The following is a 14,893-nucleotide window of genomic DNA, read 5'->3' as shown; positions in this document are numbered from 1 at the left end:
GAATCATGCAGTCATTAATTGAATCTGGCTTTCACCATTGCCTTTGTCTGTCAGAAACGGGAATGTGGCAAATGACAATCCCAGGATCCAAGGATGATGCAGTCATGCTGATTGCCAACCACCCAAAGTTTGATCATTTGGCTATAGGGTTGATGCAACAGTCGTAAGTGTGAGAATTGGTGATAAGTCACTTTTTTTCAGTGCCATTGTAACTTTGATCATCATTACATAAATGGTTATTAGTCAAGGACTATATCTACTTCACAAAGTTGGCATACTAAATTGTCATTATGATTCATTTTTTAAACATAAGGCCAATACAAGCAGGCTAAATATTATACAGCAAAGACATCTGATTTGTAAATAGAATATGACTTGGTTAATTCAACTACTATGTATATCTGGTCTCCTGGTCAATTAATTCTATAATTCACACAAGTTACATGAATTTGTGAGGACAGTCTTAAATACTTAAACCACAACTTGACTTGCAAATGCTAAAACAATAAAATAAATGATTGATTCTTCTATTTTTACTCAGAGCATAGTCAAATATAAAACTGCACAATACTGGCCTTTTAAAAAATAGACGTCTTGTTCAACAAAATACAAATGTAATGGTGTCGAATTTTTGGGATCATGTTGATATTACCGACACAATGAGACTTGGAAAAATGGCGGAAACCCTGGTGCCAGTATTCATGAAGAACCAGGAACATGAAGAACTTTTATTCATAATACCAGAACCTCTTTTCAGGCACTTTGATTTGCCACTTAGAAAAAAAAGTGGCTAGAGTTACAGGTCAATATGTGAAAGGCCTCAGAGAAGATTTAAAGTGAGCCCTATATAGGACTGGTTTCCTTATCACAGATGACTCAAACAATGAAAATTCAATGGTTCTTTACTTTTTAAAATTTGCAGAATTAGTTAAACAGAGAAAATTAATTTACTAGTGTATTCTTACAAACATGTTACAATGTTACTCTTGGGAAACAGTCAAATTAAACTGTCCTTTCAGTAAATATAGGATTGCTTGTGAAAGATGCTTCTGCAGTTTATCACAATTAAGAAAAAATGGTGAAATAAATAAGATAGCAATCATTATGACGAGTAAAAGGCCACAGTCTTTCGTCATACAGGATTACCAGTATTTTTCAGAGTATAAAACGCACCTTAGTTTTTTTGGGAGGGAAATAAGAAAAAAAAATTCTGCCTCTGTCTACCAGCTAGCGTCCTTAGCAAACAGCCTGGTCAGCTTCAGCACATTAATTCACTAGTTGTGAGTGCTTGTTGGGGCTAATATGCAGCTTTGGAAGCATAGCTGGTCATTGCAAGTAGTTCCATTGAGTAAAACAGGCAAAGCATAGAAGTGGTCAGACAAGGCAGCTTCCAAGTTGCCATTTTGGCCTCCCTGCCTTGCGTTTTCAGCCTCCAAATGCTCCGTTTGAGACCTGTACAAAGCTGTGGGGATTGTCAAAGCACATTGCCGCCAATCACCACCTGAAAACATGACACACAGAGGCCAAAAATAGGGCGTGCGGAGGCCTAAAACACTGCACGGAGGCGGCGAGATGTTCTGGTGATCTCTACAGCCTTGAACTGGTCTCAAATGGAGCATTCAGAGGCTGAAAACATGAGGCGCAGAGGCCAAAAACGCAAAGCATAGAGGTGGCAATGGTCTGACAATTCCTGCAGCCTAGAACAGGTATAAAATGTGATGTGCGGAGGCAGAAGGGTGAGGGCTGGCAGGTGGGTGGGGCTACATTCAGAGTATAAGAATTTTCACCTTTTAGGGAGGGGGAAACTGTCTTATACTCTGGAAAATACAGTATGTTCTAATAAGTGGAATTTGAATTTTAATGTATATGAAAAGCTTGGGCTGCAAATCTCTTTCTCCCTTTTCTGCAATTATTATTTGTTTTTCTTTTACCTATCTTCTTTTAAAAACTCCACTTTTTCATATTTATCTTTTATTTTTGTAAAAATCTTTAACAAATAAAGATCACAGGAAGGAATTTAATAATTTCAGAGAACTGTTGCAAGAAACAAAAAGCAATATTATAGCGACATTAATAAAGATACTGAAGATACAAACAAAAAGAAAAAAAGTTTTCTGCACTCAAAAGGTAGTTTAAACTCGGATTGGTACACTAAAAGATGCCAATGAAAAAGTATATCAGATTCCAAAAAAACCAAATGAAGACGGTCCTATAATATGAAGTTAGCTCATAATTCCAATCAGAAGGCTATAAAAACTGATTGCCATATTTCTATAAATATTTAAAGAAGAATTGTAAAGATTTCAATGGCAAATTGTGCCAGCAAATCTTGAGGACGGCACATTGATCAACAGATTGAAAGAAGCCAGTTTTCATACTAATACAAAAAAGACTTATAACAATAGGCAAACTACTACATTTATTTATTAATATTTTCATCTTGCATTTATTATTTTTTATAAATAACTCAAAGCAGTGAATATATCTAATACTCCTTCCTGCTCCTATTTTTCCCAAAAGAATTCTGTGAGGTGGGTTGAATAAGAGACAGCGTGCTGGCAAAATAATACTTAAGTTTATTGAACACATATTACAGTTTTATATGGAAAAGGAGATTAAAAACATTACTGCTAATGCATATTGGATAAGAGTATTTACTATATGCCTTGGTGATTGCCCATTTAGTTTATTGCAGCCACTCCACAAGGAACTGCCTTTGACGATCACTCAGCTACAGTTGGTGCAGAATGTAGCAATGGAGGTACCGTAGTTATAGGTACATTTTGACATGCTCATGTAACACCATTTCTACCTCAGTAGGCTTTCAGGTAAAATTTAAGGCATTTTTCACTTACAAAGTCTTTCAAAGCACAAGGCCAAACCATTTGAAAAACCAGCTATCTCCAATTGTCTCTACCTGTCCAACAAGTTTACATAGCCAATTGTCTCTACCTGTCCAACGAGATTAGAGTTAGTAAGCTCCGGTGCCACCTATTAAATAGTGTCATCTGGCAGTGTGCCTTTTCAGTAGCTCTCACTGCTCTTTGGAATAACATTCTCTTGGAGATAAGGATTATTCTGAACCTATTGGTCTTTAGAAAAGTTCTGAAGACCTGTTTCTTCTATCAAATGTTGGGCTGGATGCACCACGAGCCATAAGTATCTATTAATACATGTGAATTTTGACCCCAGCAAGTTTATATGTGTTTTTGCACCAGTTTTCTATTGTTTACTTTTTATACTTTTTGGGCCACTTTTAGTGTTAGTCACCCTGAGTGACTTGATAAGTTGAAAGCCATATAAATTGATTAAAATAAAATTTAAAAATGGCTACTTTGAGCATGGTCCCTCTCTTCACTATTTTCTAGGATCATGGGCAATGGAACAGTCTGTTCCTCTGGCTTCTTGATGCAAATCAGGTAAGCAACCTGATCCTTGGCTCAGAGATCTTGATCAACCTGAGATACTACTGATATGTGGCAGCTAATACAAACTGAACTTTATAAATATGAGCTTATCAGACATCTGCTACATCTAACCCATGTGAAAAGGTTCCTCGCATCCATTGATTTAGCAAAAATGTTTTGGGTTAAGAAGTCAAACAGAATCTATCAGCTGATTCAGGATTCTTTCCTGTCCAAAAACGTATAATCAGCCAATACTCTTTGGAACATTAAATACTTGCACCAAGCCAGATTTGAATGCCTTGACCACATTATCTGGATTTGCACAAATTCTGTACTACAACATCCTGGGTTCTTGGGAAGAACTTTAGGCCAATGAAGGCTAACACCAGCTAAAGAACTGGCAGCTGTGATTTCACATTGTGTATATAATAATGGCAACTAGTTTTAATCTCGAGATCTGCCCTAAGTACAAGTCAGCAGTGTGTGGTAGCAGCCAAAAGCGCTAATACAATTCTTGGTTGTGTCAATGGATGCATAGAATCAAAATCACATGAAGTATTAGTACCGCTTTATAAAACCTTAGTAAGACCACACCTGGAATACTGCATCTAGTTTTGGTCATCACATTACAAAAAAGATGTGAGGCTTTGGGAAAAGTGCAAAGAAGAGCAACTAAGATGATTAAGGGCCTGGAGACTAAAACATACGAAGAATGGTTGCAGGATTTGGGTTTGGTTAGTGTAGAGAAAAGGACAAGGCGGACATGACAGCACAAGCGTGCATAAGCGCACCAACATGCCTACCGCCCCTGTCCTACTGTCCCCACTTATTCATATCCATTTCCTGTATTCATAATCATTTTTATACTTATATCTGTTATCTTATACATGCTTGACAAAACAAACAAACAAAATAAATAAATAATAAGTATTCCAGTATTTGAGAGGCTGCCACAAAGAGGAGGGGATCAACCTATTTTCCAAAGCACCAAAAGGCAAGACAAGAAGCAATGGTTGGAAACTAATCAAAGAGAGAAGCAACCTAGAATTGAGAAACTTCCTGACAGTGAGGACAATTAACCAGTGGAAAAGCTTGCCGTCAGAAGTGGGTGCTTCATCAATGGATTTTTTTTAAAAGGTGAGACTGGAAAGTCACTTGTCTGAAATAGTATAGAGTTTCCTGCTTGAGCAGGGGGCTGGACTAGAAGACCTCCAAGGTCCCTTCCAGCTCTATTCTGATTGAAGTCGTCAGCCGCTACAATTACTTAAAGCAGCGACTGCTTTTTAAAAAAGGGCCAGGTTCCCGCTCCGCCGTCCTGGCAACACTCAAATCGAATGGGGAAGCAACTGCAAAAAGACGCCCCGGCAGGGAGAACGATCGGTACAAATATGGACGCCCGGGGAAAACGGCGTCTTTGATTGGACGTCCCCGAGCCTGTCAGTCACGGCGAAGGGCGTGGGCAGGCAGGCGGCGGCAGGCCGCGGCGTATCTGGGGTTGAATGGCGGAGGCGGGTCACGGCCGGGCGTGGTCGGCGCCTGTTTCCTTTTGCTTCCCTTCCGGGCTGCGAGAGCGAGCGAGGGCCTGGTGGAGCTGCGGGCGGGGAAGACGGGAGGAATCCGCTGTCATTCAGTTCAGTCATTCGGTCGGTCGGTGAGGAAGGAAGATGGACGCGCTCGGCAGGAAAGTGGTCGTCTGCGACAACGGCACCGGGGTGAGGAAAGGCAGGCAGGGCTTTCCGGGGATAGCCGGTTTTGATAGGAGGTGGGTGGGTGACTCAATGGGGGGAGACCCTCGTGGGCCTGGCGGCACCGACAGCAACGGCAAACAACTCTACCCTCTTGGCCGGAGGGAAGTTGGGCTGCGCCTCAAGGAAGCTGCAGCTCTTTTAGGGCGCTGGCAGGGAAACCTGCTTCCTTTCCCGTCGTCCTGCCTCCCAGAAGATGCGGGGGCGCCTTCGGTTTGGGTTTGTTCCTTCTGACCGGCCGGGGGACGTTGAAGGCTGGCCAGGGGATTCATTTTCTCTTCCTCCTTTTATGTTATTTTGCCGTCAGCCTCTGCAACCCCGATTATTAACTGAATAAACACATCTCTGCCCTTTCAGCCAGTTTAGCTCTGCCCGCAAGTTCGCCGTTGCGCCTTTCCTTCCTGCTCCTCGCAACCCCGAGCAGAACAATTTCCTGTCTGTGTCCCTCTGTGTGTGTGTGTGTGTGCGCGTTAATATTTCTTGTTCCTTCAATTGGGCTGGTTTTTATACACCGGAAGTCGCAACAGAGAGCCCTGCATCTCTAGGGTTGGGGTGGGGGTGGGGAGTGTGTTGCATGACGGCTTTCTTCGCCCCACCTCTAAATTTTTGTACCCAAGCGAAGTTTTCATGAGTGCGATTTTCGAGGCTTTTTTCTTTGAAACAGTCAATCGGTCAAAAGACAAGGAAAGTACCAAAAGAGAGTTCCTTTTAAAAGTATGCTGAAAAAATAAAATGACTTTAAACATATATGCAAATGCACTATAAAGTAGTAGCACATTGAAGTCATCCTCACTTCAGACGGTGAGTTGATTTTTATCTTCCCCATCTACTTCCTTCAACCTTGCCAAGTAGAGTAGCTAATTTTTCTAGTGCACACAGTTTCGTTGCATGTCCAGAATATGAACTTCTGCTACTGATAATCCCAGAACCAGGATTGGTTCTTTAATTTTTCTTGCAGCACATGTTGCTTTCTCTATTGGTTACATTATATTTTCGATCTTGTGTCCTTTGCCTTTGCTGAAACCCTCCTGTTAGGTCGGAAATTTAAAGGTTTTGTTCATCCTTCTAAAAAAAATCAGCACAGATTATAAAAACAGTTTTCATTGTTTTTATATCAAATACATTTATTATGATACTGTAAATTTGGGCTGATTCTAATTTCACTGAGATAAGCTGGGACAATGTATGAATACCTTGTGGTTTTGCTTTGCTTTGTATATAAGAGAAATAAGATTACTCATTGATATAATTTTTTATACAAGCTAGATGTATTTTGTTTAACAAATTAATTTGATAGGTGCAAACAGGTGCCATTGAAAAAGTACTCAAATTTAATAGATTGAAATTAATATTTAATATTTCTGATTTTGAATATTTTTAAAGTTTACATCAATCAAACTTGGCTAATATTGCACAATCACAGAATAATTGTTTGCAGGTAAAAAGGATTTAATGTTTTCTAACCATCCAATATTGTATATCATAGGTATCAAACTTACGGCCTCATGTTGCTGTCATGTGACATTTCATGATGTTTTTCCCATTCGTGGAGCTGGGGTGGGCCTGGCTTACATGTGACACATCCAAGCCGCCAGTTTGACACCCCTGTGTATATTGTCTTAATTTTTTCATTGTGCATATTTTACTGTTTAGAAGGTCTTTAAGAAATAGAATATTTTTCAATGCAAATTGAAAATGTTCTTATCGGAATGTATTAATTTCGATGTATTAGGTATCAAGTTAATAGTGCAACCACATAGAAGTTTTTCCCATATTGTGTAAAGAAAAGTTATGGAAAACTTCCACTTCAAATTTTATCAGTGTTCTTCATTTTAATTAAAATAGTTATATTCAGAATATAATCATTTATATACAAGTGTTGTAGGATATTTTAAAAAGGTATGTCCACAACGTTTGTAATAAAATGCAATGTTACTAATATCAAAAGATGTAGAAGACAGTGTAAACATAGATTTTTCTAAAATAAAAGATTTGTGAAGAATTGTATTCTTATTTCATTCTATTTAGGTTTCGCTCTATTTAAACAACAGTTTATGTTTGTGGCACCTTGTGTCAGTCCAGTTCTGTTCCTCACTATCTTGTAGTTTAGTTGTGTCTGATTACTGGTTGGATGCTGTAATCATTTTGGTAAAGGTCAGCATATTAACAATAAATCTTAGAAAGATGCTCTGGATTGTTCCCAGACCTAATAATATGGCAAGAGTGTAGGTGATTGTCTGCAGTGGTTTCTATTTCAGGTAAGGTCATAATTATATACCAGGCAAAGCTGAATAAAGACCACCTAACCAAGGTCTTTGCCTGCTCCTCTAACAGGAGATATGACTCCAGGAGGACTTTCAGATTGGCCGCCTGCTGTATCTGAGGAAACACAACCCCAGTCAAGGTCAAATATTATGTAGGATGCTATAATCCTGGAATCAGTAACTTCTGAATTGAAAGCTACTCCATCTTACTTTGATTTCTTCCTGTTCCGATCTTGATTAGGTGGAACATCTATTGCATTTTCCATATAATGAATACAGGACCGATTGAATAAATTTCTCCCAAAATATGTTTTAGTGGCCTTACGTGATGTGTTCAGTGGTATACTGAAGGGCTTCCTTTTAGGATCAATTTCATTATAAATCAATTGGATAAGGGGTGAAAAATACATTTACAGATGATACAGACTTGGAGAAGGATAACAGGCATCTAGGAGAACAATATAGGTAGCCCTCAACTTATAACCAGAATTGAGCCCAAAATTTATGTTGCTAAGAAGGACAGTTAAATGAGCTTTGCCTCATTTTATGACCTTTCTTGCCACAATTGTTAAGTGAATCACTGCAGTTGTTAAGATAGTAACATGGTTATTATGTGAATCTGGCTTCTCCGTTGACTTTGCTTGTCAGAAGGTCATAAAAGGTGATCATATGATCCTGGGACACTGCAGCACTCATAAATATGAGTCATTTGCCAAGCCTCTGAATTTGGAATACATGACCATGAAGAGGCTGCAATGGACATAAGTATGAAAACAGGCATGTCACTTTTTCAGTGCTGTTTGAATAGTCACTAAACGAGTGATTATAAGTTGAGGACTATTTGTATCAAAATTTGAGAGCTGTTAAGGTGGAGCAAGGGGCAGAAACCAGCTAGATAAGCGTTATTTATTTACTTAGGTTTCTTTACTCTCAGACCCTTGAGATGACTAGGTTAAGAAATAGATATCACAAGGATGATTAGAACTCTATTTTTGTAGGGAAGAATGTTAAATAAAAATAATCTTGAAATATAGAGTTCTTGGTGCTCTCTGAGTTTGTTTGTTTGCTTGCAGATGGTTCATTGACCAACTGTGTAATATCAATATGAGTCTTGAAATGAACTTTGAAAAACTGCCAGGGTTTACTTCTGCCCCCTATGTGCCACATAGGATCAAAGCAGAGTTAGTTTAAATCTTTTTTTCAGCTTTCCCAAGGCTGATATGTTATTTGACGTCTCTTTTACAGTACCTGATAAGGATTCTTGCATTTATTTTCACCAACATCTCTGCCTTGCTGAACATAGATTTTCAGTTGGGACAAATACAAAGTCCTACATTTGAGTAGGAAAAATCAAAGGCATAGGTGTATGTTGTGGAGGAAAGTATACTAAGGAGTATTACATACCGACTTGGTATCTTGGTGGGTTACAAAATAACACAAGTCAGGACTAGCCTGGAGCAGGAAGGAAGAAGGGAGGGAGGGAGAGGAAGGGAAAGAAGGAAGGAAGGAAGGTTGCTACATTGCATCAGCAGAAGTCTAGAGACATTTCTCATTTAGCGTTTGCAAATTCAGTGATGATTTTTTTAAAAACTCACTTTCCAACTAGTGGTGCACTTACAACCAAATTTTTGCATCTCCCAGCAACACACACCCAAATGAAAGTAATAATGATGTTGCTGCAGGAAAGAACATCTAAATGAGACAGTAGTAACTAGTGAACTTTGCAACATCTTTCTCTCAGTCCTATGCTGTGTTTAGGATCACTAAGTGATCATTTCACTTAGTGGCCTTTTGCTTCTGATTTAGAAATGAAACTTGGTTGCTAAACGAGGAGAGGATGTAGTGTGAAGATCAAGTCATTGTTTCTTTCTGTTCTCTATTGGTCAGACCACATGTAGAATATTGTATCCAATTCTGGACACTACAAGTTAGAAAAGATGCTGACAAACTTCAATGTGTCCCGGGAAGAGCAATCACAATAAACAATAGCATGGAAGGAAAAATTTACAAATAATGTGAGAAGGGGGTAGCGGGGTTAGATATGGTTACGTTACAAAAAAGAAAACTGCAAGGAAACATGTTAGCTGTCTTCCAATATCTGAAGGGGTTTTGTGTAGAAGACAGCCAGAATTGTTTTATAGAGTTTTTCAGAACAATGAGACAGTGTATGAAATGATGGCTTTTGCATTACAAGGAAGAAGGTTTTAGTTGGCTATCAGGAAGACTTTGGAAGATGGTGGATTCTCTCTCTCCGGAGGTGTTTAAATAAAGTCTAGATGGGCATCTCTTGGGATGCTTCAATAGTAGATTCTTATACTGCGCAGTAGGTTGGACTAGGTGATCCCTTCCAGCCATCATACTTTTCTATGGAACATGTGCCTTTATGGTGCTTATTATTATGCATCTGCAGGTAAATGAATTTGGGAATCTTGCTCAATGGGCCTCTGTCAGTATTTGCAGTACTGCAAATCAAAATCAGCTTTCAAACTTTCGACATAATTTTTATGCCAGGAGTGTTAATGGCATAAAATATCTGATGTGTTAACCTGTGTAATTTTTGCAAATTAAGGATGCCTGCCTTTAAGCCTCTTTTGTATATCTAAACATTTTAATGATAGCCAAGATTTGCAGATTTTTACTCTTGTCTGCATACCAAGAGTATGATGCCCCACCCGATTTCTAAATATTGGAAAGCCTTGCTGTTTTAGAGTAGTCACTAGCCTGTGACCAAAAAGATAAATTTCTGGAGAAATTTAGTTATAGTTTAGATAATGGCTTGGATATATTTAACCATGTGTAGCCTATAGAGTGTATACTGTATGTGTGTTTTCAAATAATTTCAGCTATTTCCTGTGAAACAAAACAATATCAAAAGTTATTAAATGATACACCCAGTGATCTTTGAAGTATTTGATAAAATTATAAAAAACATATCTGGAAGCTAACATGAAGGGTTTTTTTTCCTTTATAGTTTGTGAAATGTGGATATGCAGGATCCAATTTCCCAGAACATATCTTCCCTGCATTGGTTGGAAGACCGATTATTCGTTCAACTACTAAAGTGGGAAACATTGAAATCAAGGTAATACTTAAGAAACTTGATTCCTTGCATGGTAATTTGGGGTATTTCTCCCTTCCTCTGAATAATTGCTTCGGACATACTATGTGATAATCAAGTAACTAGGCAGTTATTAGTTTGCAAAAAGCATTATCATATTAACAGAAAAAAATATAGGATGTGGCTTTTTTTCCTGCTGGGTGTTTCCTCTAATAGCTTGTTATTTTACTTGAGTGGGGAAAAAAAGAAATCCTCTGGTATTGTTTGTTTGTGTACCTCATGAATCTTTTAATAATATTAGCTACCTCACTTTTCTTCGTAAGGTATACTCTGAACTCCATTCCAATCTGTTTCCCTATGAATTAAATACATGGAATTTGTTCTGCTTTTAAAACTAAAGAAACATAATATGGCAAAAGCAAAAAACCCATATTCGTCTAATAAGAGAAATTAAAGTTGATCATAACTGAAATGGCCGATAAGTCTAAATAAATAAATACAGTTTAGGTTCTGTAGCCTCTTCCAATTTGTTCCATGAGAGACAAGTAGATAAGAATATCTCACCTTGTAATTGTTAGCTTGACCAATAGCCTTTTTCATAGTGACAAGAAATTAGCTGACTTATAACATAGATTGAAGCAATGAACTTCTCCAAAGTTTTCTTGATTTGTGTGCTCTGTACTGTCTCCATATTATTAAAGCTGTGATTTTGTTCTGGGCTAAAAATTGTTTTTGCTTCTCTACAACACCAGGAGAAACATTTGTATGTTATCTTTGTTCCATGTTCGGACCCTCTGCCACGCAGAATTCATTTATTTTGTGGTAGGTAATATATTCCTCCTCCAGCAGAGCTTCCCGATGGCTGCTTCATTTTGAATAGGATGCGTTCTTCCCATAATCATTTCCTAAAACAACATTTAAAAATTGTTTTATCTTACTATCAAGATGTACATATAAGGGGAGCATCTTGAAATCTCCCCAGGAAGCATAGCGAAGATTCTGTACTCAGATTGCAAAACTGAGACTATTGAAGTATGGTGGTGGGGACTCTGAGCAAGATAAGCGTACAACTTGAGGGAAGAGGAAATAACTACTGCTTTAAAAAGGGGCTGTGGTGAAACATATTGCAGCATATTGAATCTGCAATGCTTGGTTTAAAGTCTGCCTTTCAGCTAGCACATGGAGGTAGTTAGCTTTGGCAACAGGCAATTTGAAGCTGTATTTGTGTCAGAAACACCTACTAAGCTAACCGAAGGGTGCTTCTACATTAAAAGTATTTGCTAGTGACAACACTATTGCTCAGGGGATGCCTGATTTGGGGATGCTTCATTCATGTCCCCTAGCAATTTGAGTGCATAAACCGAATCAAATCTGGAATTCGTCTTGCATCTAAAACAGCGTAATACTAAGCCTTGATCATTGGAGATGGTACCTCAAAAAGTGCTATTTAATTAATTAGGTGGGCTTCTAGCCAGCTTATATCCTAATAGTATAGCCATTGCAATCATTTGCTTTTGATAGAATAAAAAAAGAAAACATAGTGATGCTTTTTTTGAAATAAGTTACTTGTCCTGTTCTCTTGCTATTTAGGAGCTTGCATACTCTCTGGTATGCTATTTTAGGGCCTAAATGTGTGTTCTTTCTCCTATTTTGACTAGCCTTTTAGAGATACAGTTCCCATTTCTGCTCATCCCCCAAATAGGCAAGGTGGGTTTGGAAATAAAAAAAACTCTTAACAAACACAGAGAAGCAAGGATGTTCGATGCTTTGACTACCTTACAAACTAAAAGAGCAATCAATTAGTATTTTAAAACAAGTCTTACCACTTTCTAACAATTATGCCTGGTGTTTTCTCAGAGTGTAGCAGATTAGATTAGGACTGCCAGATGTAGGTTTCTTATTAGCCTTTTCCAAAGTTAGGTGTTGAAAATAGTTGAGCAGAAGATTGTCAGCAAAGAAATTGTGTAGCAGCACAATTCAACTGGGTTTTGTTACATCATGGAGTTTTTAGGTGGAGAGCCGAGGTGGCGCAGTGGTTAAATGCAGCACTGCAGGCTACTTCAGCTGACTGCAGTTCTGCAGTTCGGCTGTTCAAATCTCACCGGCTCAGGGTTGACTCAGCCTTCCATCCTTCCGAGGTGGGTAAAATGAGGACCCGGATTGTTGTTGGGGGCAATATGCTGACTCTGTAAACCGTTTAGAGAGGGCTGAAAGCCCTATGAAGCGGTATATAAGTCTAACTGCTATTGCTATTGCTATTGTTTAGGATTAAATAACTATATCACTAAGCTTAATAAATTTGTTCTTAAGACTGGAGGTGTTAGAGTAGATAATGATTAAAAATACATGTTTAAGAGGTTGTTAAAGATTGCAAAGATTAAAATCTCATTTATCTTACTTTAATGAAACATTTGCTCCTGAAAGCTAAGAAAATTTTATAGCATTTGTACGTGCTGAAGTTTGTATGTTAGTAAAATATCAGGTCAATTAGGTACTGTACTTGGCTATTGAATCACGTTGTCAATAGAATGTCCTTCGGAATCCAACATCAAACTAACAGTTTTGTAAATTTATATCAGGAAAGCTCTAATAGTCTTAAGTGATTTTGAAGAGCAGCTGAGTCAAAATGATTAAAGTATGATTCTGCTGAAAAATTGAAGGATCTATGAGGAAAAGCCAATCAATATTGTTTGCCTTTGTCTTCTATATTTTAGGAATCAGTTAAATACTGATATTTTACAGAATCAGTCTTGCACAAATTGTACAATTTCTTTGGCAATAACTGGTTTTGAGCCCAAAAACCCTATAAAGAGAAAAGTTTATAATGTCCTAAATCTTGTGCATAAGTTAATAAATAAGGATATTGTTTTGAATCATTGTATGTACATGTAGTCCTTGACTTGTGACCATTAATTTAGGGACTGTTCAAAGTTACAATGGCACTGAAAAAAGTGGCTAATGCCCATTTTTCACACAATCATTGCAGTATTCTTTTGGTCACATGATCAAAAGTTGGCTGCTTGGCATCTGACATGTATTTATCATAGTTACAGTATCCCGGATCATGTGATCACCTTTTGTGACCTTCTGACAAGCAAGGTCAATGAGGGGAGCTGGATTCATTTAACAATGGTGTTACTAAACTAACTGCAGTGATTCACTTAATGACTATGCCAAGAAAAATTGTAAATGGGGCAAAACTCACTTAACAACTGCCTTGCTTAGCTACAGTAATTTTGGGCTCAATTGTGATCATAGGTCAAGGACTACCTTTAATTCTTAACTGAATGTTAGGTCTATTTAAACGTATTCAAAAGAATGGATAGTCTAGACTTCTCTTATATCATACATTATTCATTTTCTTTGTTGAAGGTAGTTTTCCCCAAGTCAATATGTACAGTATATGAAATATGCAAGGAATGTGCAAGAAGAAAAGATTAAAGCATATGGTTTTACATAATTTGTTGCAATGGCTTTTTAAACTTTGTTTTTGGGAGGCTAGAAGGTAGTTTTGAGAAATGAAATAAAATTATATGAATAAGAAGATAGAAGTATGTTAGCAAATGTAGAAAATTGCTGTTGTTATTGCTAATATAAATGCAAATTGGACACACTTTTTACTAAGTCAAAGTAAAATCTATTTTTAGAGTAATGTGAAATTTTATTCATGAAGCCTTTAACTATGGTAATGTTCTTGTCATATATTTTGAATATTGGGTTTTTGCAATATATTAAAAAATACTAAAATAGAAAAGTTTCAGAGAAACTGCCAAGGTTGTTGAAAGTATCCCAGATAAGATATCTCAAAATATTTTTTGTATTCTAAACATTTGCCAAGCTGTTTAGTCAAACTGATGTATTCTAAATTAAAATAAACCAATTTTACTAAAGTAGAGCTCTACTTCTTTCTGGCAGACATGGTAGTGGTTTTTTATTGAAATATGCTAAAATATAGAAATCAATCTATTGATTTTAATATTCATATTGATATCAATATTCAAAATATACAATTTCCCTCAATAATAGGAAGCAGGATTCTTAAACTGGGGAGATACAGAGCAACTGAAAATGCTAGTTTCTTATTTGCTTGACTGTCAAAATATGTTCACGTCTACCATGAGCAATCAAGATACTCAATATGCTGAATTTTTTGTCAGTTCCCGGGGAAAAATACAGATAGATTTTTACTTGGTTAAGCTATTTTCATTGAAATTAGCATGGAGATGTTCATTCTTAGCAAATTTTCTATAAGGATATCTGCAGAGCATTTTTGGTAAAACCATCAGCCACTGTATGCAGGGAAATAACTTTTTTGTGTTTCATTTTGTTTGGGTTTTTTTAACAGTAGCCTTTCTGTCACTTACCTTGAGGTATGCTATATTCAAAGCATTTCCACCTATCTCTGCATCTGTTTTCTGT

The 14,893-nt window shown here is 37.4% G+C and overlaps 1 protein-coding gene across 1 annotated transcript in view; it reads left to right on the top strand.

Annotated features, from left to right (window-relative positions):
* Nucleotides 1-4,935: 4,935 nt before the first annotated feature.
* The window catches only part of ACTR2 (actin related protein 2), a 33,211-nt gene continuing 23,253 nt past the window's right edge, over nt 4,936-14,893 (top strand). Inside the window, exons 1-2 of the mRNA XM_032213267.1 lie at nt 4,936-5,119; nt 10,388-10,498. Coding sequence (XP_032069158.1) covers nt 5,072-5,119; nt 10,388-10,498 — 159 coding nt within the window. The 5' untranslated portion in view covers nt 4,936-5,071. The remainder of the gene's footprint in view (nt 5,120-10,387; nt 10,499-14,893) is intronic.

The sequence above is a fragment of the Thamnophis elegans genome, chromosome 3 (genome assembly GCF_009769535.1).
Source record: "Thamnophis elegans isolate rThaEle1 chromosome 3, rThaEle1.pri, whole genome shotgun sequence".
Lineage (NCBI taxonomy): Eukaryota > Metazoa > Chordata > Lepidosauria > Squamata > Colubridae > Thamnophis > Thamnophis elegans.
The sequence above is the reverse complement of the archived record's forward strand: the minus strand, read 5'-3'. Positions and strand labels throughout refer to the sequence as shown.